The 25,067-nt window shown below is 38.0% G+C and overlaps 1 protein-coding gene across 1 annotated transcript in view; it reads right to left on the bottom strand.

The window, feature by feature from the left end:
• Positions 1 to 23,240, bottom strand: part of LOC106884172 (putative polypeptide N-acetylgalactosaminyltransferase 10) — a 55,707-nt gene extending 32,467 nt beyond the window's left edge. The window contains exons 1-6 of the mRNA XM_089365339.1: positions 23,211 to 23,240; positions 21,947 to 22,173; positions 11,351 to 11,468; positions 8,154 to 8,264; positions 6,661 to 6,882; positions 4,773 to 4,880 (exon numbers count right to left, since the gene is read on the bottom strand). Coding sequence (XP_089221465.1) covers positions 4,773 to 4,880; positions 6,661 to 6,882; positions 8,154 to 8,264; positions 11,351 to 11,468; positions 21,947 to 22,173; positions 23,211 to 23,240 — 816 coding nt within the window. The remainder of the gene's footprint in view (positions 1 to 4,772; positions 4,881 to 6,660; positions 6,883 to 8,153; positions 8,265 to 11,350; positions 11,469 to 21,946; positions 22,174 to 23,210) is intronic.
• Positions 23,241 to 25,067: the final 1,827 nt, after the last annotated feature.

The following is a 25,067-nucleotide window of genomic DNA, read 5'->3' as shown; positions in this document are numbered from 1 at the left end:
TGGCCGTTTTCATGCGGGTGACACGTAAAAGCACCCACTACACTCTCTGAGTGGTTGGCGTTAGGAAGGGCATCCAGTTGTAGAAACTCTGCCAAATTAGATTGGAGCCTGGTGTTGCCATCCGGTTTCACCAGTCCTCAGTCAAATCGTCCAACCCATGCTAGCATGGAAAGCGGACGTTAAACGATGATGATGATGATATATACGACAGGCTTCTTTCAGTTTCCATCTCCCAAGTCCTCTCACAAGGCTTCAGTCAACCCAAGGCAATAGTAGAAGACACTTATCCAAGGTGCCATGCAGTAGGATTGAACCTGGACCCACGTGGTTGAGAAGCAAGCTCCTTAGCACACAGCCACTCCTGCTACTGTATATATAAATGTTCTCCTTTATCACCATTGAAAATAATTTAATATACATATACATATATGTATATACATACAAATACACATACACAAAAAAAAAAAAAACTGAGCATATACATACATGTGCACACACACACACATACATAATTACAAGTACTGACATTTACACACACAAAGTACAGGCACAATTATGTACACACACATATGCAAGAATATAAACATGCATGTAAACATTAATATAGACATGCATGTATGTGAATATATTAGCATTGTAATTCTTCTATATAGAAAGCCATAAACACCCCCACTTCACCCAATCCACAAACAACTTCGCGCCGCTGCCGTCGCCACCACCACCACCACCACCACCACGCACACTCATTCCTATTGAATCATCAAAAGTATCAAGTTGGCACAAATCTCTTACAAAGCACTTCCTACTCACCCACCCACTCACCCATTCCCCCAAATTTTAAATCCTTCACATATTTCTGGGGGGGGGGGGAAGGAAGTGGGGGTGACATTTTGTGTCGGAATTTGGGGGTCGTAGTCGGGGGTTAGTTGGGTTTGGTGTAGAAGTAAAGAGTCTGGGGATTAGATTATTTTGTTTATTGGTGCCAACGAGGAAGAAATTTTGATTCTCAAGGGTTTATTCACAGATTTACATTTATGTATTCAGATATTGCTGCTGCTGCTGCTGCTGCTGCTACCACCATAACTCTTACAGTCCCTATACTACTGCTTACTACCACCACCACAACTATTGCAGCCACCACCTATAATACAATGGCATAAACTTCAGCTATGACTGTACTACCACTACAACCATCATAACCACCGTTTCAGCTACAACAAAGAAAACTACAACTACCTAACCACAACAACAACAAGCACCACCACCACCATTACTACTACCATTTTCATTACAACCACCACCACCACCATTACTACTACCATTTTCACTACAACCATCATCACAACCACTGCTACTACTACCACAGGTACTACAACTACTACTATCACAGTTAGTACTACTACCACTGCTGCTCTTGCTGCTGCTGCTACTACTACTACTACTACTACTACTAATATTGTAATTAACTTTGTATGCAGTCCATGTAATGTGACTGGTGATAGAAAAGGAGGGGGGGGGGGCATTAATCTGTAAATCCCTTGCCAAAAAAAAATAAAATAAAAAACAGAAGGAACAAACAGAAGTGGGTACCCTGTAAAGGTAGAGTACAGGCAACCCATCAAGAAGACAATGCCTAATAAAAATTGATGCAGAGTAGAGAAAACTGTGTAGTTCAGCTGCTAACAACCTGTCTTATGTCCGTGGTTTGATAAAATGGCCTCGGTCCTTGCTCTAAAGGGGTTGCTGACAGGAAGGGCCATCTAGTCAGGAAAACAAGGTCCTCACCATCACCAGATAAAATAAGTAGTGAACATATCATGTATAACAATGGTGATTGCATACTACATAGGCCCTTGGGCATATTTCGATGTTGTTGATGGGACAATTAGTCAGTGTGCACCCCATGGTGTTACCTGTGGTATTATTCCTTGACAGAAATTTCCTGAGGGATAGACCAGTGTGCACCATCTGTATGTTAAGTCTCTCCCTATGGATTGCAAGGGCAATTGGAGGAAGCACATTTCATACTTGGGATTATGGGCTTTGATGCTTTGTAAATATTATTGTTTGGCTACAGATGATAGACAGCCATTGTGTGCTAAGTTCTTGAGGAACTATTTATTGCTGATAGACTTATCAGTCATGTTGCTGCATGTTTCTTATGCATGTGATTTCATTTCGCTTGCATGCAGCTTTGGCTCTGGTGAGCAGGACTGACTCATAGTGCATGAACAGGTCCCTACCTGCTTTCCTGTAAAAACTAGTATACTAACACATATAGCACAGACACTGTTAAAGCACCACAAATTTCTGGATATTTTTTAAAACCTTTGAAACGACATGGGACAGGTGGAATATTTAAGCCAAACTGAAGACATTATTGAATTTCTATCAACATTAAAACATTCTTCTCTTACATGTCTCCACACATTATATACCATGCTCTGTGAACTGATACAAATTCAAATTAAAACCTATATGTATATATATATATATACATGTGTGTGTGTGTGTGGATATTTAAGTGTTGGGTATGTTCCTAGCAGAAAGCAGATGAAGCATGTTCACTGCTTGTGGCTACCTGACATCATCCATGGTATTTACACAATAGTCACTGGATCAACCTCAAGAATTCCGCAGTGTATGTTGTGTATAAAACAATTGATAGAGATGGAGAATGGAATATATGAGAGACTTTATAAAGTTTCTCATGTATTCCATTTTCTCTCTCAATCATTTGTTTATATATATATATACTAGCAGAGGCACCCGGCGTTGTTCGGGAATGAAATTGTTGCTTATATACTTGAAGAAAAAAAGGCAAAATATGCTGTATAGAAATTTGAGGACATTCTGTAGATGGACTCTCAGATGAATGATGGCTGGGAGCCTCTCATGAATGGGGAAAATTGAAGATGTGCCAAAAAGCCTCATTGGTACTTGGAAACTTTTACGAAAATTAAAATGGGGATTAAATAAAAAAAATGATTTACGTGAATATCCTCACAAGAGTAATTGAAATAAATGGCGATTGTGGAACCCCCCATGCACGCGCATACACATGTGTGTCTTTGTAAATATGTTTGTATACATTTATGTATGTGCGTGTTTGTAAGAGACAGAGTGTGAGTGAGAGAGAGAGGTTTGTTGTCATGTATACGTACATGCATAAATATACATACATCTTTGGATGTATGCATATGACAACACAGCCCTTGACTCACTCACACTCTGTCACTTACAAACACGCACGCGTGCGCATACACACGTGTGTCTTTGTAAATATGTTTGTATACATTTATGTATGTGTGTGTTTGTAAGAGACAGAGTGTGAGTGAGTCAAGGGGTGTGTGTGTGCGTGTGAATGTGTGTGAGACAGAGTGAGAGAGCGGTGTGTATGTAGTATTTACTCTCTCTCTCTCATACACACGAACACACACACTCACACACAAAATAGAGAGTGAAGCTTTTTGCCGTTGTTACGTCAATACCAGAAGTTGACATTGAGGAACCTTTTTAAAGTGAATCTTAAATATAAAGCAATATTATTTATTTTTAATTAAAAAAATCAAATGAAGAGCCTAACATTTATCCGAGGTCAAATTATTCATGCATCACAAGTATGGAAGCATTTGGTGAAGTCGATTTCACGTGAAAAGCGATTACACACACATCTCTGTTTTATATATAGTATATATATATATATATATATATATATATATATGTATATATATATATATATATATAAGGACCTGGGAGGGTAGAAGGATGGTGTATTTATAATGCACCACTTACCCTGAGCTTTTGGCTATCTACTCTGTTGGATTACATGTACCACTTTAATGTTTAAAACTGCGAATATTACATATATTTTACACTTTGAAATTTTGCATGAATTGATGTTGAAAGCAGAGTCGGTACAGAAACAATTGTAACTAATTATTAAAGATGTGTTAAAGTCTTTCTTTGTTTCCTTATTTGGATTTTATAAATGTGTGCATGTGTGCGTGTGTGTGCGCTCATGCACACATGTGTATTTCTATATGTTCATCATCATCATCATCATCATCATCATCGTTTAACGTCCGCTTTCCATACTAGCATGGGTTGGACGATTTGACTGAGGATTGGTGAAACCCGATGGCTACACCAGGCTCCAATCTGATTTGGCAGAGTTTCTACAGCTGGATGCCCTTCCAAACACCAACCACTCTAGAAGTGTAGTGGGTGCTTTTACGTGTCACCGGCACGAGGGCCAGTCAGGCGGTACTGGCAACGGCCACACTCAAAATGTTGTATTTTATGTGCCACCTGCACAAGAGCCACTCCAGGGGCACTGGCAACGATCTCGCTCGAAAGTCCTTACACATGCTGCGGGCACAAGTGCCAGAAAGGCGACGCTGGGCACAGGTGCCATCACGATTTCACTTGCTCCAACAGGTCTTCGCAAGCTGGTCTTCTCAAATATGGAAACACAAACACAACTTCCCAACCAAAAGGTTTGGGATTCAATTCCAGTGCTTGGAAATTTGGGCAAGTGTGTTCGTATGTGCATATGTGTATATGAGAGAGATCAAGTATGTGTGATAGAGAGTGAGATAGTGTGTGTATGTGTGCATAAGAGAGAGAGAGAGAGAAAGAGAGTGAGAGGAAGAGAGAGGGAGAGAGAGCGAGATAATGTATGTGTTTGTATGTAAAGGGAAATTTGCAATTTAAAACCATACTGCCAGTTCCATAGAACCTATGAACTATCAATGGACATTTAAACCTACCTGTTCTCCCTGTCCTTGACCATCTTTAATGCAAGACTCCAACTGGAACCGTTCATTAGGTCCTCGGAACCGAGTATCAAGACATAAATTGCTAGCTTTGCTGCGAATCTGTAAACATAAAACAAAATTATATTTTCAACTTAGAGCATCATTTTCCACACACTCTCTCACTCTCTATCTCTTTCTCTCTCTCTCTCTCTCTCTCACACACACACACACAAATATATTTAGATGGTCACAGTTGGAATGCGTCTGCTTATTCCCAGGAAAGTTCTGACTAAACAACAGACTCCAGGCAATATTTTTGTATTCTAAAACGAAGGGAAGTTAAATCTGAATGAGTCATTGCAATAGCATTGACATCTCAGCGCTACCGTGACAACCAGCATTATTCTTTCTTTAAGCATGGATTTGAAAGCTGAGTCATCAGAAAGGAGTTCCAATGAGATGGAAGTGTTGCTGAAGAGGTCACAGATGTGTGACAAAAGATTTCCAGACAATGGACACAAGATAAAATAAGAACAATAATAGACATATGAAGAACAAATATATAGTGCATGTGTTTATTTGGCAAGAAAAAAATATGACAATCCTGAAATATAACAATATTTGAATTATCCACAACATTAATATGATTTTAAAATTCGATGTAGAACAATCCAGAGGGAAACAGTTATCACTAGCTAAATATACTCACAAGTCTTCGACCTGTAACTAATTTGATAAGTGCCAATGCATAAAACTCTTGGACCTGTTAAATATTTATATATATACACACACATACATACATACATATAGATACTCTTTTTTTACTCTCTTTGAGCTTGTTTCAGTCATTTGACTGTGGCCATGCTGGAGCACCGCCTTTAGTTGAGCAAATCGACCCCAGGACTTATTCTTTGTAAGCCTAGTACTTATTCTATCATTCTCTTTTGCCGAAACGCTAAGTTACGGGGACGTAAACACACCAGCATAGGTTGTCATGCGAATCTGGGGAGACAAACACAGACACACACACACACACACACATATATATATATACATATATATATATATATACATATATATATATACGACAGGCTTCTTTCAGTTTCCGTCTACCAAATCCACTCACAAGGCTTTGGTCGGCCCGAAGCTATAGTAGAAGACACTTGCCCAAGATGCCGCGCAGTGGGACTGAACCCGGAACCAAGTGGTTGGTAAGCAAACTACTTACCACACAGCCACTCCTAATCATTTTATTATAATGAACTTTGAACTTTCACTGGTAGTAGGCCTTGTCAGTTAATTCTTTCAGTTTGTATGCTTATAAATACCCCCTTGAACTAACATTAACTAGACATTCATACACATAGTGTGGAAAATTGGAAGTTTAGATGGTCAAGTCCGAATGTTCCCAGACAACAAAGATTAACTCACCAGCCTTAGCAAGGCCTTCTCTTCCAGAGTGATCCATTAGAGTGGCTGTGTGGTAAGTAGCTTACTTACCAACCACAGGGTTCCGGGTTCAGTCCCACTGCGTGGCACCTTGGGCAAGTGTCTTCTACTATAGCCTCGGGCCGACCAAAGCCTTGTGAGTGGATTTGGTAGACGGAAACTGAAAGAAGCCCGTCGTATATATATATATATGTATGTGTGTTTGTCCCTCCACCATCGCTTGACAACCGATGCTGGTGTGTTTACGTCCCCGTCACTTAGCGGTTCGGCAAAAAAGAAACCGATAGAATAAGTACTAGGCTTACAAAGAATAAGTCCCGGGGTCGATTTGCTTGACTAAAAAGGTGGTGCTCCAGCATGGCCACAGTCAAATGACTGAAACAAGTAAAAGAGTAAAAGAGTAAAGAGAGAATTAAACAAAAAAATGATAGACACAACAAAGAATACACACCTCTCCATCAGCGACATTCGGTGGTTCTACAGGTGGATAAAACTTTGGTATATCATATGCCACTTCTTTCATGAACCAGCTGAAAGGTTTGCAATTTAACCGCTTTCTGATATCCAGCTGTGCACTTATATCACCTGGGTTAATATCTCTGTAGTGCGGTCGCCGAAGATATATATATTCTTTATATTCATCCATCCATACTTCTGCAACTCTGCGATAATTCTTCAAAGGAAAAAGCAAATGAATAAATAAATAAATAGACACGATAAAAACAAAATGTAAGTGAAAGGATGTTGAAGATAAATAATTTAATTTGTTTTAATTACGAGATTATATCGTTCTAAATTGTCTTGTAAACTTTTCTTTCTTTACACCTGTGTAACTTTGTTAATAGAAGCCACATGTTAACAAAGACCACATGTCAGCAGGCTATAGTGTTAGTAGAGAGAGACCACATGTTGGTAATATCTGGAAGTCAAATGAGAACCAAATGTGGAGCTGCGTGAGTATTGCAAGCTAATATACACACACATAGAGAAACACTAATGTACACATGTGTATGAGTGTAAGAAAGAGAGAGAGAGAAGAGAGAGAGTGTCTGAGAGAATGAGTGTGTGCATGTGTAAGAAAGTGAATGAATATACATGTGTGAGAAACAGTATGCATGCAAGAGAAAGAGAAAATGCATGTAAGAGGGACAGTGTGTGTGTGTGTGTGTGTGAGAGAGAGAGAGAGAAAGGAAAATGTGTGCATGTGAAAGAGAGAGAATGTGTGTGAGTGTTGAGTGAACTTAGTCATTCAATAGGCAAAAACTCATTAAGTAGGCTCCAGGTTAAGTACTTAATGCATAGGAGAACACATAAACACAGCAAGAAACCCCACCATGAGCCATTTATACAAAGGAGGCTTTATGACTCATTAAAACAACAGAGATTCTATGATGGATCATATAAGAATCTCCCATTAATGAATTAATGAGTGAGTGAGAGAGAGGGGGGAAGGAGAGAGAGAAAGAGAGAGAGACTCAAACTAGGGTTTGAACAAGTCACTGAAGCCAGTGTCCCAGTATATCTATAGACAAATGAACGAAACTAGAAAAAGAACAAAACAATTGAATTGTATTGTTTGTTTGTATAACTGAAACAATTTTGAATCTCTATAGTGTGAAATGTATTGATGTTAACATAACTAGTTGGTGTTTCCTGATATTTTAAATATACTGTATTATAACAAGGAATGCAAGTATTTGTGTCTGTGTTTGTCTCCCACCATTGCTTGACAATTGGTGTCGGTGTGTTTATGTCCCCATAATTTAGTAGTGTGGCAAAAGCAACAAATAAAATAAGGACCTGGTTTTAAAAATAAATAAGTACTGGGGGTCAATTCATTTGAGTAAAAATTCTTCAAAGCAGTGCCCCAATAGTGCCATAGTCTAATGACTGAAACAAGTAAAAAATAATAATAATAATAATAAAATGAAATTTTTTACATACTCGCCCAACAAAATCTCCAACTCCAGGATTTGGAAATGGAGCAAATTTCCTGTAAACATGGCCAACTCTTGAACAAGGAGCATCAACCATTTCGCCACCACATTGCCAAATCTAAAATAAAATAATAAAATAAATGAAAAGCAAAATCAAATTTTGGATTCTCTTATTAGAATATAGTTTTCTCCATTCCAGGTGAAATGAAATGGAAGACATTCAGAAACATTTAAAAAGTCATGTGTATCTTTTAACACATCAGAGAATTACGAGGGACAGGGTCTCTACTTTGTTAATGAGCCATGAATTAAAGGGTTAGGGAATAACAACTACATTAATGGCTTCTACTGTATTAATGCATTGTTGGCCTCATCATCATCATCATCATCATCATCGTTTAACGTCCGCTTTCCATGCTGGCATGGGTTGGACGATTGGACTGAGGACTGGTGAAACCAGATGACTACACCAGGCTCCAATCTGATTTGGCAGAGTTTCTACAGCTGGATGCCCTTCCTAATGCCAACCACTCCAAGAGTGTAGTGCGTGCTTTTACGTGCCACCGGCACGAAGGCCAGTCAGGCGGTACTGGCAACGGCCACACTCGAAATGGTGTATTTTATCTGCCACCTGCACAGGAGTCAGTCCAGCGATACTGGCAACGAACTCACTCAAATGTCTTTTCACGTGGTGCTATTTATGTGCCACCAGCACGAAAGCCAGACAGCTGGTGCTCTGGCAACGATCACGCTCGGACGGTGCTCTTAGTGATTTATTGGTACTGGTGCCATTACGATTTCGCTTTCGCTTGCCTCAGCAGGTCTTCGCAAGCCGAGTTTAGTGTTCAATGAAGAAGTTGGTATGGGTGGGTCTCTCTCTCCTGTATTAATATCTCAGGTCTCTATTGTATTAATGGTTCATGGTATCTTATGATTGGGAAGGTCTTCAGGTTGGAGTGGCCTTCAGGTTAGGGTGTACCACTCAAGATCACGAGATCATGGTTCTGATTCCTGGACTGGTTGGTGCATTGTGGTTTTGAACAAAACACTTCATTTCATTTTACTTCAGTCCACTCAGCTGTAAACAAGTAACACTGCAATAGAGCTGTGTCCTGTTCAGAGAGGAACATTGTGACTACAATCAATTATATGCCATAGAAACCCAGTAACTGGCCCTTTATGTCAGAGGGCCAGTTGAATCAGGACTAATATGGAAGTAAACAACAGCAGTAAGAACTACACATTCAACTGCAGATGCAGAATTGACTCTTTGAAACATTACTGCCACTCTGGCGCAAACACGTTGACAGAATTCTTTCTTTTTAGCCAAAATCAATTCCAGATAAACAGATGCTTCCAAAAATGTGTAAGAGATATTTCTCTCTCAATCTTTATCGCTATCTCTCTTCCCTTCTTTTCTCCAATGTTAGAAGAAAAGAAAAGAAATAAATCATTTTCAATTTCTAAATGAATTTAGATTAACTCATTTCAAAATCATATGTTATGTCATGGAATGAATTTTTTTTTTTCTAATCCTTTTGTCAGCAGGAAAGGCAATACTCTCAACACTTTGTAAGGCTACTGAGATTGGTAAGAGGAAAGGAGAGAGGTATTCTTGAACTGGAAATTTGATCTAAATATTTGAAACAGAGTGTGACTCTGCTAAGATGCTAGGTGGTAGTGTTAAGCCAGGTAATAGGTTAAGACTACCAGTCATGTAGGTTATGGTAGGATTTGAGTTTAGAATTAAAAGAACTGGAACAAATTCTACAAACCATCCAGTCCAACATTGAAACAATTCTTCCAGTCTATCACTCTCAAAATGACGAAAAGCAGGACTTTTTATTCTACTTGTCTTTAAATGTATAGGACTAGAGGACAACTTTGCTGACAGGGAACTTCAACATACATCACCAGTTATTTTCTTTCTGACTCAATGATCTCTTGCAAAAGCCCAGAATGTGTCACCCAGACACATACATGCATATATGTAATTTTTAGTATGTATATGTATGCATATAAATGTGTGTATATACATATACACACACAAACATGAACACATATATATGATTGCCTGCATACATGCATATTTGTGCATATATATTCCTGTACATACACACACACACACAAATACAAAAGCAGATACATTTTTCAAACATTTGTTTTTAAAAGTGTGAATTTTCAACATATCCATCCACCATCATTACATAAGTTGTGATGTGACTTTAAAGTCCAAGAAATGCATTTCACAGATGCTTTTTAGTCATACCTTGAATCATATTAGTTACCCTAACTCTCAGGTCATGTATACTACAAAATTTACTTGATTACCAATTACCTTTGCATGTCCCAATAAAATATATATGTATTACTCTCTATTTGTAATTTATATGTAAGGTTCTTTCAGCTCACAGTTTCAAACATGTCTCTTACTCACTCTCTTTATTCACAATTTAAAATGTGTTCTTTATTTTGAATTTACACCTTACACCAGTGGAGGCGCAATGGCCCAGTGGTTAGGGCAGCGGACTCGCGGTCATAGGATCGCGGTTTTGATTCCCAGACCGAGTGTTGTGAGTATTTATTGAGCGAAAACACCTAAAAGCCCCACGAGGCTCTGGCAGGGGATGGTGACTAACCCTGCTGTACTCTTTCACAACTTTCTCTCACTCTTACTTCCTGTTTCTGTTGTGCCTGTATTTCAAAGGGTCAGCCTTGTTACACTGTGTCACGCTGAATATCTCTGAGAACTATGTTAAGGGTACACGTGTCTGTGGAGTGCTCAGCCACTTGCACGTTAATTTCATGAGCAGGCTGTTCCGTTGATCGGATCAACTGGAACCCTCGACGTCATAAGCGACGGAGTGCCAACAACACCTTACACCATTTACACCTTGAAACATGTAGTTCATTAAATCCATTTTATACTAACTAATAAGTTTGTTGAAATAGATTTTACCAGCTTCATGTTTGGCAATTTGAACAAAGAAGCTTCTCTATTAATACAGTTCTTTCTTTCTTTCTATGAACTAAATGGTGAGAGATGTGTGGAGTGAAGGAGGAAGGATGAAACAGAAGTGGTATGAAAGAGAAAGAAGCCGAAAACAAAAAAGAAAACAAAACAGAAGGAAACCAGGTGTGTGGCTATATGTTGGGCAGAATTCTCTAAAATTAGAATCTGAATAATCAAGAGTCATTTCTTACCTTAAATGATAATTCGTATTGCTCTCCTCCCCAGATGTCCAATCCTGGGTCATATCCTCCAAGGTCCCAGAACCATTCTCGATCAATGGCAAACAAACCACCTGCCATAACTGGGCTCCTGTAATTAACACAACAAACTAATAAGAAAACATATACAAAAAAAAAAAAAACTGCTATATTCTGAGAGTCACACTTTTTTTTTTGCTGTTGATCACTGATTACTTTTGTAGGTTAACAATCTGTTAATTATTTACATGCTCATTTGTTTAGCTATAATTATAATCACACTACTTTCAATTACTGATCTATGGTGTATACAGGGCAAAATGCTTAGCAGCATTTCGTCCTTCTATACGTTCTGAGTTCAATTTCCACTGAGGTCAACATTGCTTTTCATTCTTTCAGGGCTGAGAAAATAAAAACCATTTGAGCAGTGGGGCCAATGTAAGCGACCTATCTCCTCCCCAAAATTGCTAGCCTTGTGCCGAAATTAGAATATTATTATTATTATTATTATTATTATCATTATTTAAAAAGGCATTTCCTTCAGCACTCAACAGGCTCAGTTCAAATTTCGCCGAGGTTGACTCTGCTTTTCATCCTTTCAGGATTGATAGAATAAGTACCAGTTGAGCACTGGGGTTGATGTAGTTGGCTTCTCCAAAATTTCAGGACTTTAGTAGAAACAACTACTACTACTACTACTACTACTACTACTAATAATAATAATAATAATAATAATAATAATAATAATAATAATAATAATAATAATAATAATAATAATAATAATAACAACAACAACAAAAACACTGATAATAATTATTTCTATTATAGACACAAGGACTGAAATATTGGAGGAAAGGAGAAAGTCAATTATATCAACTCCCATGCTCAATTGGTACTTATCTTAAAGACCCCAAGCAACAACAACAACAACAATAATAATAATATCCAGTTGATGTTCTTTTCTTTATTAGTCCTCATTTTGTACTCATGGAGGGTCACACCAATGTCACTGATCACCTTCCCACCCAATGCAACCTGCAGCATTCTTTCATCATTATCTCTAGGGTAGGCATGCAAGGACTTGATCTCCATCATAACACTATCCTCAACTCCAACCAGTCCTCTTCCTCCCTAGTTAAGTAAAGCCATACCACCACCACCACCATCACCATCACCACCATCACCACCACCACCACCACCACCACCACCACCAATAATGATAATAATAATAATAATAATAATAATAATAATAATAATAATAATAATAATGACTTCTTCATTGACCACAAAGGAACTACATTAAGAAAAATTTGGACAGTACAGGACAAATCAAAGAATGTGTGTGTGTATGTGTTGTTGCGAGGGTTTTGCATGTAAACAAGTTAAACAAGTGGGGGGGGGGGGAAAACAATATTAACAATGTATAATCCTCAACAAGGCGAAGACTTTCAAGGGCTGCAGCATTCTTTCATCATTATCTCTAGGGTAGACAAGCACAGACTTGATCTCCATCATAACATTATCCGATACTCTAACCAGTCCTCTTTCACATTCGTTCTAAGGTAAGGGAAGCCATGCATGGCCATTATCTTCTTAGTTTTCCTATCTATGCTAACCAGTTCCTCCCTTGTCCATTTCACAACTCCTGCTCATGATAGATGACCAAGGCCTTTAGCATTATGCCGTGCTTGAGAAGAAGACACAGCAAGCCAAATAAAACTGCATTTGTAGCAGATGCTGGTGTCATGCAAATGGCACCTGCGCTGGTGGCATGTAAAAACACCCATTACAGTCTCAGAGTGGTTGGCATTAGGAAGGGCGTCCAGCCATAGAAACCATGCCAAAACAGATTGGAGTCTGGTGCAGCCTTCCAGCTTGCCAGCCCTGGTCAAACCATCCAACCCATGCCAGCAAAGGGAACAGATATTAAATGATGATGATGATGATCAATAGCATACCATGCTTACAGCATGCTCAAGCATTGACACCTCTGATCAGGTTTCCTCCATTCAGCTTGGATCTACATGGCTTTTCCACTTTTCTGGAATATTCAGAAGAAATATTTTCCTTCATCCTGGTAATCATCAATGGGCCTAATTGCTCTTTTACTCTCTCTTTTACCTGTTTCAGTCATTTGACTGTGGCCATGCTGGAGCACCGCCTTTAGTCAAACAAATCAACCTCAGGACTTATTCTTTGTAAGCCTAGTACTTATTCTATCGATCTCTTTTTGCCGAACTGCTAAGTTACAGGGACGTAAACACACCAGCATTGGTTGTCAAGCGAAGGTGGGGGGACAAACACAAACACACATACATATATATATGTATATATATACATATATATATGTATATATATACATATATACGACGGGCTTCTTTCAGTTTCCGTCTACCAAATCCACTCACAAGGCTTTGGTTGGCCTGAGGCTATAGTCGAAGACACTTGCCCAAGGTGCCACGCAGTGGGACTGAACCTGGAACCATGTGGTTCATAAGCAACCTACTTACCACACAGCCACTCATACGCCTTGTAAATAATAATGATAATGAAATTTTATTAACTCTTTCAAAATCACATATCTTTTACATTCTTGTAAACTTGCAAATATACCTTCTAACAAAATCTTAATTCTCAGAACCTAGTCTCCTTTCCTTACAATATAAATCATTGCTAGTCTTATATAACATTCAACTTGCTGCTAGTTGAGGTCTCTGGGTGAGACTTAGAACAACTTGTATAAAATAAAACAACAACAATGAAAAGAAAAATCCTTTAATGACCCTTTTTTCATGCTGGCATGGATTGGACAGTGTGCCAAGTTGTAATCCTTGCTTTGGCAAAGTTTTTACAACTGGATGCCCTTCCTAACACCAGCCATTGCATGAAGTGTACTGAGTGCTTTTCATGTGGCACCAAATACCTGCAAGATGAGACCCTTCAACTGAATAGGGTATAGAATTGAGAGATGATACTAATCCTTTCTTCTGTGACAGTCTTGTGCATGTGAAGTATCTCACTTATACAGCAGAATGGGCCTGGTCATTATTCAAATGATGTTGGTGTCAGTGACAGCATCATCAACTTCACTATCATCATGGTCATTGTTTCATCATCATTTAAATACCTACTATTTCTTTCATGGGTCAGATATAATTTTGCGAGTCAGACTTTCTACATCATTTGATGTTCGTTCTGTCGTCAACTCCCACCGGTTTCCAAGCAGGTCAATATTTCTCCATAGGTTAGCATGCTCTCAGGGGAGACTGGAAACAAACAACATCATTTATATTGTAGCAGAGATTTGAACCCTAATCACTAGAAATTCAGCTAGACAACTACAAGTGAGCCACCACCACGTGATTGATCTATAAATCTATAAATCAATTAATCAGTGTGAAGCTGTGGCATGATAAGGCATTCTCAGATGTTCTTCAATTTAACAACATCCTCTATAAAAACAGTTTGGTGCTTAACCCATCACAGTGTTGAATGTGGTCAACTGGTTCATATGCTTCACCTTTTGCTAGCCAGGCACAGACAGCCAATAGACCACTGACACCCTGGACCACCTCAGACTTTTGCACAGACAATGCCAGGCATTTATACAAATTCCACAGATAGCCTTCTATATTCACAGTGGTTTTTCTCTCCTCCCAGTTGGCAGTTATTAATATTATTCATTGTAAATAGCCAACACTAAATACATTATGTCTGACAATAAATATTTAAGTTAAATGTTCGTGAGTTTGCTTCAGTTTTTATTAATGTACCCAGCAATGGCATTCCAACATACAACAATGATAATAAAGCTATCCATTCTGACAATGGCAACATGGATGTTTGAAGTATATCATCTTTAACCAACTCACCTCAAACAACAAACAAACCACAAGACAGCATAAGTATGATGCCATGTCAAAAGAATGCACACACACACACATTCAACAGATTTCTTTTTAATTTCAATCAACCAAATCCCAAGTAGAGATATAATGGGCCTGACTAAACCCAAAACTATGTGGTTGCAAAGAGAGCTTCCTCAGCCACGCTTACACCCACCTCTCAATATATATATATATATATATATATATATATATAGCCAACAAAAGTAATAGTTCTCTGAGCTTTCTCATTCTTTTCTTATTATGGTAACTACACATTCAGAACAACCTCTCCAGTGCTAAATTGATCACCTAGGTAACAGAAACTATTTACTACCTCAATGGAGCATGCAGGGCATTTTGAGAGAATCAATTTCCCATGTATCTTTACTTGTTATGGCACCTGTGCATCTGCCACACACAAGCACTACTTTCTCCATTAACCTTCCTGTGATTCCACTGCACCTCTTGTGTGTCCATAGCTTGCACTGGGTACACCATATAGAATTCCTACCTACATCTTTTCTACATATCAAGTAGGGTTATTTACTTGGGAAGAGTGGAGTCTTGTCTGTTTCCCTGCTTACTAGAACTTTGGTTTTTGCTAAGTTCAATTTAAGGCCCTTCAATTCCATACCTGGAATTTCTTTTCTAATTCTGTTACAGATTCTCTTATGAGAACAAGATCATTATCATATAGTAGTTCCTAGGAGCAACTAGTCTTGAATTCTTCAGTTAGAACCTGGAGAACAATGGTGAATAAGAAGCAGGTGAGTGAGAACTGAGCCCTTGGAAATGCCAAGCTGTATGCTAAATTCATCACTGTATTCATGGCTAACTCTCACTTTACTGACAGCACCCCTGTACATGGTCTTTATTGCTTTCACAAGTCATTCATCTATCCCTAGTTTCCTCAAAGATCACTAAATCACAGAGCAAGCAATTCTGTTGAAAGTTGTCCCCTAGTCAACAAATGTCACGAACAATGGTATATAAAATAAAGTGACTCAGTTCAATGTTTATTAAAGTAAAAATATTCTGTAAAAAATATATTAAGATACTTCACAAGAAGTGTAGCAAAATGCACAACGACTAAGTATCTCACTTCAAATTACAATCAAATAATATAAACCTCAATCAACTGCTATTTATTTTGGTTGCAACATTTTATCTGCAACATTTATTTATTTATATGACCATACAACCTTTCTAGTTTTCTCAACAGTTGCTGCAGATCTCAATTGATACTTATTGACTTCCAATGAAATAAAGCAAAAGAAGCGGCTGTGTGGTAAGTATAGGTGTAGGAGTGGCTGTGTGGTAAGTAGCTTGCTTATTAACCACATGGTTGCGGGTTCAGTCCCACTGCGTGGTACCTTGGACAAGTGTCTTCTACTATAGCCTTGGGCCGACCAAAGCCTTGTGAGTGGATTTGGTAGACGGAAACTGAAAGAAGCCCATCGTATATATATATATATATATATATATATATATATATGTATGTGTGTGTGTATATATGTTTGTGTGCCTGTGTTTGTCCCCCCCAACATCGCTTGACAACCGATGCTGGTGTGTTTACATCCCCGTAACTTGGCGGTTCGGCAAAAGTGACCGATAGAATAAGTACCACACTTACAAAGAATAAGTCCTGGGGGTCAATTTGCTCGACTAAAGGCGGTGCTCCAGCATGACCACAGTCAAATGACTGAAACAAGTAAAAGAGTAAACTAATAAAAAAAATTTTTTTTTTAATTTTCTTAAGCTCAGTGGGTGATGGATCCATCTTGATATATATGGACATTGCTCTCCCTTTCTATCAAACATTTTCCCATGAGTGATAATGTGGACAATGCTAGTTGCAACAAGTTTGATTGATATATTGAATTGCACTTCAAATGCCTCTCTCACTCTCTGTCGGTGTATATATATTTATATATCTATATCTATATCTATCTATTTATCTATCTATCTATCTATATATATATATATATATATATATATATATATATATATACACACACACAGATTACATATATACATACATATATAACATTTTCATATATGTATTTTCATATTTGCAAATAAATACACTCACAACATACACACATACATACATACATGTGTGTTGTGAGTGTATTTATTTGCATATATGAAAACACCTACATGTTGGTTGTGTGTGTGTGTGTGTGTATATATATATATATGTGTGTGTGTGTGCATGTATATGCATGTGTGAGTATATAATTGTGTATACATGTATATATATATATATATATATATATATATATATATATATATATATATATATATACATACATATGAAAATCTTGTAGAAAATCCAGCTCCAAAAAAGCCTCATGATACCAAAGGAGAATGGGCATCAGCCAGCCCAAAGGTTGGGGTGGGCTGCACCTGCCTACCTCGGTTGCTATGACACTGTGGTAGATCTGGCCACTCCCGTTAACAGGGACAAAACCCGGATTTAAAACACTGAACGATGATGATGATATACTTACAAATACCCTACACATATGTACATGATATATGTACAAACATATGTTGATAAATATATAATATGTAAACATAATCATAGATAAACACACACACACACACATACATATAAAGATACATATGCATACAGAAAGACACACACTCATATACACACATATATTCACATACAGCATAAACATTTAAAATTTCAGTAACTGATGTATATTCCTCAACAACATCATGTATCATACGCCTGAAGCACATTGATGATACTGCAATGACAGAATTAAGCAATGACAGTACTCAGATTTGCTCATTTTCAGCTGGTAAATTGAGCTTAGCTTTTTTTCTCAAATATTCTCTGTCTGAATATTTTTTTTTTAAATATAAAATGAAAGTGTGAAGAAAATGCTTATCTTTGTGGTCTTTTTTAATAGTAAATAAACCTCAATTATAACTCACATCAAGAAACACCATCACATCATACCCTCCTTAAACATGAGTTGTACTGAGTTTTACAGTACACCAAAGGTTAGGTCTCACTATCACTAAGGATCTCTGATGGAGAAATCACACATCTGTTGCAGAGTTAGAACCATGTCCTAAAGATTTGCCCTTCTCTTCAGGGCCAGAAAATATTTCAGCCTCCTTATAATTAATGACTTGGTAAAGCTCAAAGAAAAACCCACATTTGGGATAGTGATACTCCTACAGATACAAACATCTTTGACCATATCCAGAGATGGCCCATTTGACTGACTGGAATAAAATAATTTAAATATATGCACCTTTTCCATCACCACTATAATGTCCTAATGCTCTCTATTCCTCAGACCTATCTTTTATTGTGCCTCATTCACCCATGAATTCGTAACTCTCTTCTCTCTCCAACTTTCATTGTCCAACCCCTAAGTCTTGTACTATCACTAACCCAAGTTCTTTCTCCCTGGAATATCGGCCTTCTAGGATCTCCCTGCTTCTCGTGTCTTTTCCAGTAGGTGTCAACTTGCAAGAACTTAAAACAAAACATTAACAGCATCAATCTCATCAGAATGTCTCTTCCTTCAGACTAAGTAAGTAAAACAAAACAATCTTCAGCTAATGCTAGCTGACTGAAAGATTGGAAACGTTTCTCTTATTTTATAGAAAAATTGAAAGCCAAAGATAATCTCCATTATTTGTTATGAAGACACAAAGAATTATGAATGGAACTATAAATGAAGGATTTATTTAACAGCTTCTAAATGTTGCAAAGGTATTTATGCTCAGCTCAAGAGTTATTAATGTACATTTATATTCCTGTTTATTTTAGCAGTCAGTTGATATTTTATTGAATTTTATTACTTATAATCAACAGTTGTAGTAGATACCAATCTATATTTTTTGACTTTCAGTAAAATAAGAACAAAACAGTACAAAACCTATAAGATGCGCTTAACTTTCAACAAGTTAGCATAGTGAAAGTGAGTAAATGGTTCATGTTAACATGTTAACATCTCTTTATCTTCTTAATTAATCACTTCCTTTGTCATTAGACCAAGGAAGTCTAATGACAAAGGAAGTGAATCCAGAAGCCATAACAAATATTGAGGTGAAATCTACACAACAGAATTATTTTGAGGTGATGATGATGCACCATCTTCAGCCACTTAACCTACAAGTAATTGTTTAAACTTGTCCATCACAATGGCAAAGATAGAATTACATGAAAGCAACTTCCATTTTGTTTTCTCATGAAGGTGGTTAGCTGGCAGAAATGTTATCACAATGAACAAAATGATTAGTGACATTTTCTCTGCCTCCTTATGGTCTGACATTAAATTCATGGAAGCCAGCCAACTTTTCCTTTCAGCCGTACAGGTTCAATAAAATGAGTATCAGTTAAGCACTGGGACAATGTCATCAACTATCCTCTCCCATCAAAATTTTAGCCCTTGTGCCCATAGTCGATAAAATTAGTAAAGATGGAAGAGAAGTAAAAAGGAAAAAAAATTCTAATACTTTAATTAAAATCATGGTGGTGAGGGAAGAAGAGAAACTTGTCAGAATGAGAACAACTCCATTCAGATCATCATCATCATCATTATCTTTTTCTTCTTCTTCCCCTTCTGCCTCATTTTTCTTTTTCCTCTCCTACTTCTTTTTCTTCTCCTTTTCCTGCTCCTCCTTTTTGTCATCACATTCCTAGATGCAGCCATTCACAACTAGTAGTATTAAATCAAAGTCCCCAATAACTGACAGGCATTTTATTTTATCAACACTCTACCCATTTCCTCCAAAAGGATGGAAAACAAATATGGACCACTATGTTATTTGAAATCAGAAGGTAAAGGTTGTGTAATTAAATATCACCAGGTATTTACTTATAACCCTACCTGGCAAAATTTGAACTCAAAATGTAAAGTTCTAAGGTTTATCTTCCACATATAAAAAGGGCAAAAGTAATTGTTAGTATGTTAAGATGTTCTCTAAGAAACAAAAATATTATTAGCAGGCAATTGTAGGGAGTTATCAGACTTCTCTTCACTATTTACACTTTTGAGAACACAAATTCCAGATGAGGTTTCACATCATCATCATCATCATCATCATAGTTATTGTCGTATAATGTCCTTTTCCATGCTGGTATGGGCTGAACAGTTTGACAGCAGGAGAGCTGTCCAGGTTTCAATAATCTGTTTTGGCATGGTTTCTAGGGTTGGGTGCCCTTCCTAGTCCAGTGCACTGGATGCTTTGCAAGTGCCACTGGAACAGGTATATTTTATATAGCACTGCTATCGGGGTGTTTTACATAGCACTGCCTTGAGTGCCTTTTATGTAGCACCAGCATCTGCAAGACAAAGATCTTTCAGCTGGGAGAAGGAGTGGGGGCATGGCTATAAAAGACATACCTGTATGTATAGATGGTCATGATTTTACTTAGCTTAAGATGTCTTCTTATGTACAGCAAAACACCAGAAACCCCAGTCCCTTGTCATCTTCTCAGTGAGGCCAAATGTCTGAAGATTCTTTCTCATCACTTCGTCCCACATCTTCTTCGGTCTACCCCTTCCATAAGTTCCCTCAACAATTAGAGATCCACACTTGTTTGCACAGCTGTCCTTGTCCCACATGACCATACCAGTACAATCTTCTCTCTTGCACACTACATCTGATGCCTCTTATTCTCCTAAGACACTTACACTCTTTTGTACATGCACATTGATACAGCCCATCCAGCAAACAATACAAGCTTCATATCTTTCAAGTCTTCACAAGTCCTCTATAGTCAAAGCCCACGTTTCACAGTCATGTAGCATGGCTGTTCATACACAGGCATCATACAATCTGCCTTTCACTCTAAGCGAGAGGCCCTTAGTTCCCAACAAAAGTAGTAGTTCTATGCTTTCAGAACTTCTTCCTCCTAGGTAACAAAAGCTATCTACTACTTCTAAGGACCCCCACCCCCGCCACCCAAACCACTGTAAAATAATCTTAATTGTTTTTGTTTTATTTCTTTGTAACGTAACCTAAACAACATAGGAACCAGTAAATTAGATTTAATTAAAATGTGGCTGAAAAATGACCAGTCCAGGTACCGAGCTAAAACACAATCTTAAATTTATTTTCTGTAGAAGCAATTGATAGTGATAATTTCAGCAGATATTTTATTCTTTGGAAGTTCCACTGAGACTCAGAACATGCAAATTAAGAGGAGACCATTTATGGGGTGTTATTACAATAGTAGCTTCCAAATTTCAATAAATATTTCTAAGAAATACATAGATCACAATTGCCAAGCTCACCTGTATCCTAGTTACAAGCAGGTAATACAAATGATCAATTCACAACAGCTTAGTCCCCTAGGACCTCGCCATGTAAAGGTATACCACAAATAGTATAATTCACAACAGCCAAATCCATTTAGATCCAAGCAAGTACCATGGATATTACCTGCTTGAATGCAACAAAGTCATGTCCATCCATCTAGGTTTAGCCAAAGATGGGGCAATTAATCCACTGCTGTCAGTAGTGGCAGCAGTGTAAAACTGATGGGTGTTTTACTGGCTTCCAACATTTGATTCTGCTTCCCTGATGTGCCATCTTAGCTATTACAGAAGAATATCATAGCACAAGCACCAGCAAAATAGTTTCTTGCAATTGAAGAAGAATGAAGATAAAATAACAAAAAAAAAAACATACAAGAATATATAAAAATAATGTCAGACTTCCTTACTTGAAAGGTTCGGCTGGATGTAATAAGTCATTTGGCAGAAGAGGTAGCCTCTTGTAGAATAATTCCCAGTCAAAGGCACCACGAGCACCTTCATCTTGCGCTCGATAAGAAAATGTCTCATAATCAATTACATCAATAAATGGACACACCACAGTTTTGCGATTTTGAGCAATTGGCTCTGGAATGAGAAAGAAAGAAAAACATTCATACAAATAACACGTTGGAAACTTTCATCAAAATCAACAAGAAAATTACAAGACAACAATCTTAAAACTTGTAAGCAAAGCAATCAAAGGATGGCCAATATCTTGTACATGAAATCTGGAAGATAGAAATAGTGTGAAAACACATTATGCATGTGTACTTATATCATAAACATCATCGCTGTTTCGACACCTATTTTCCCATGTTTGCATGGGAAAACGGAATTTGTTGAGGCAGATTTTCTTATAGCTGTATGTCCTTCTGCATGTTTCCAAGCAAGGTAATATTTCTCTATGGTCAGAAATGTTTTCTCAGAAGACTGGCAATGAAAGACACTCCTTATTTGACAATGATGCACATTTTCTTTTCTACTCTAGGCACAAGACCTGAAATTTTGGGGGAGGGTCCCAGTCGATTAGATTGATACTAGTATGCAACTGGTACTTAATTTATCAACCCCAAAAGGATGAAAGGCAAAGTCGACCTCGGTGGAATTTGAACTCAGAATGTAAAGACAGATGAAATACTGCTAAGCATTTCACCCAGCTTGCTGCCTTAGTGATACTCATTTTAACAATTAATTATCACCTAGCTAAGGCTTACACACACACACACACATAGATACACACACACACACACACACACACATATACACACTTCTAAACCCAGGTCTATCTGTTAGCTTTTATGGTTCTATTTATTCTCCACACCACAGTATCACCCTTCATTTAATTGGAAATACAATCTTATTCCATCCATTGATCTGGTCCTCTATGTTCTAGCCCCTTAATTCTTCTGTCTCCTCCTCCTCTGCCACCTTTCTCATTACAAGAATTGCGTGGCGTTTCATGGAGGTTATGTATTTTAGCTTAATCTTAGAGTCTTCGAAACACTCACTCATCACTAGTTGTTCTTCAATCTTTGAATCCTTTCTAAGGCTTATCTTGAAGTTGCAAATTAATCAGCTACATAGAATGGCATATCCTTCACTGAGAAAAGGAAAATAAATTACTAATGAATTCTAATTATTACTAATTAATTATCTGTCTATCTCAATTACTGTATCTTTCATATTCATCAAAGTAGCCATCATGATGTTGCTCAACATATCAGTCAAGGTTAGGATTGTGAAAGCCTGTAGAAATTATAATGAAGCAGCTGTTTTCTTTATTGGTTATATTCTGTTTGGAGGGGGCTTTTCTAAAATGCACATCAAGACATAGGGAAATATTACCTTACGATAAACAGGTGAGGCTTAGCAACAGGAAAGGCATCTAGCAGTAGAAAATCTACCTCAATAAATTCCATCTGACTCATGATAGTATGGAAAGATAGACGTTAAATGCTGATAAAATTAAGAGAAGAGAATGGATTTCTCTACTCATCTGTTAGTCTCAAATGTGGAGTATAAGTAGAGATTGTTATTGCTGAGTACCACATCACCTGTTAATGTTTTCTCTCTTTTATTGGTGAGTTGGAGAAGAACGGAGAGCACACACGTCATTTTTAGGGGCCTCCATGCCAAATGGGAGATTGCAGTTCATCAGACATATAATATGGCTACTGGAACACAGGCTGCCGCCACACACTGCATTGATATGGACACTGGCTGAGAGCAAACAAAAGAGAGGAAGACCACCCAAAAACTGGCACAGTACTCTCCATAAGGAAGTACAAGAACTGCAATTGAACTGGACTGATGCAAAAACAGCAGCAGTAGATTGCACTAGGTGGAGGCAACTCATTGCCTAATGTTATATTAGGAGCAGGAGGAACTAAGACTAAGTGAAAAATGGGAAAGAGACAGGAAGGAATTTATCCTCAGATTGCAGATATGGTTCTAAGACTTAAAAAAAAAGTTGCAAGTCTTTGAACCATGTATATATAGATATACATATGTATAGTGGAGGCGCAATGGCCCAGTGGTTAGGGCAGCAGACTCACGGTCATAGGATCGCAGTTTCGATTCCCAGACCGGGTGTTGTGAGTGTTTATTGAGCGAAAGCACCTAAAGCTCCACGAGGCTCCGGCAGGGGATGGTGGCGAACCCTGCTGTACTCTTTCACCACAACTTTCTCTCACTCTTTCTTCCTGTTTCTGTTCTGCCTGTAATGCAAAGGGTCAGCCTTGTCACACTCTATGTCACGCTGAATATCCCCGAGAACTACGTTAAGGGTACACGTGTCTGTGGAGTGCTCAGCCACTTGCACGTTAATTTCATGAGCAGGCTGTTCCGTTGATTGGATCAACTGGAACCCTCGACGTCGTAAGCGACGGAGTGCCAACACATATGTATAGATACCAGATAAAAAGAGAGTAATATATGCAAGCTAATTCCTCAACTAGTATTCTTGCAAATACAGTGGTAAGAAACTCTCCAGAGAACTGAACAGCAGATGGTCTCCACTGAAGATACTCCTGTCAGGCAAGTTCAGCCCTTAACTTCTTAGGTGCCCTTCTGATGATACTTTCTCACTGCTTGGATATTGGAGACTTGTGCTTGGAGATTTCATCTAGTTGTAGCTCATTTCTATTGACTCAGTGTGGCACCCTGGGCAAGTGTCTTCTACTATTACCCCATATCAACCAAAGATTTGTAAGTAGATACCATAGATGGTACAGGAACTGTCGCTCCAAAAGGTTTCCATCAATTTCTATCCTCTAAATTCATTTACAGGTCACTGTCTACCCATGACCCTATCAAAAGATACTTGCCCAGTGTGTGTTTAAACCCTAAACACCCTCTACATGAAAATCAAACTTCTTGGTCACACATACAAGTTTGAGCCCATGATTAGCCCAAACTCAATTATCAGTTGTGTACTCTGGTAACTTTGGTCCAGGGTATGACACTAAACTGCATTCGGTGGTAAGGATCCAGTTTGGGTGTTCTGGAGATGTGGAGAGCATGGAGTCA

Source organism: Octopus bimaculoides, chromosome Z (genome assembly GCF_046866305.1).
Source record: "Octopus bimaculoides isolate indiv1 chromosome Z, ASM4686630v1, whole genome shotgun sequence".
Taxonomy (NCBI): Eukaryota; Metazoa; Mollusca; class Cephalopoda; order Octopoda; family Octopodidae; genus Octopus; species Octopus bimaculoides.
Note: the sequence above shows the minus strand (reverse complement) of the source record. Positions and strands in the feature narration are given on the sequence as shown.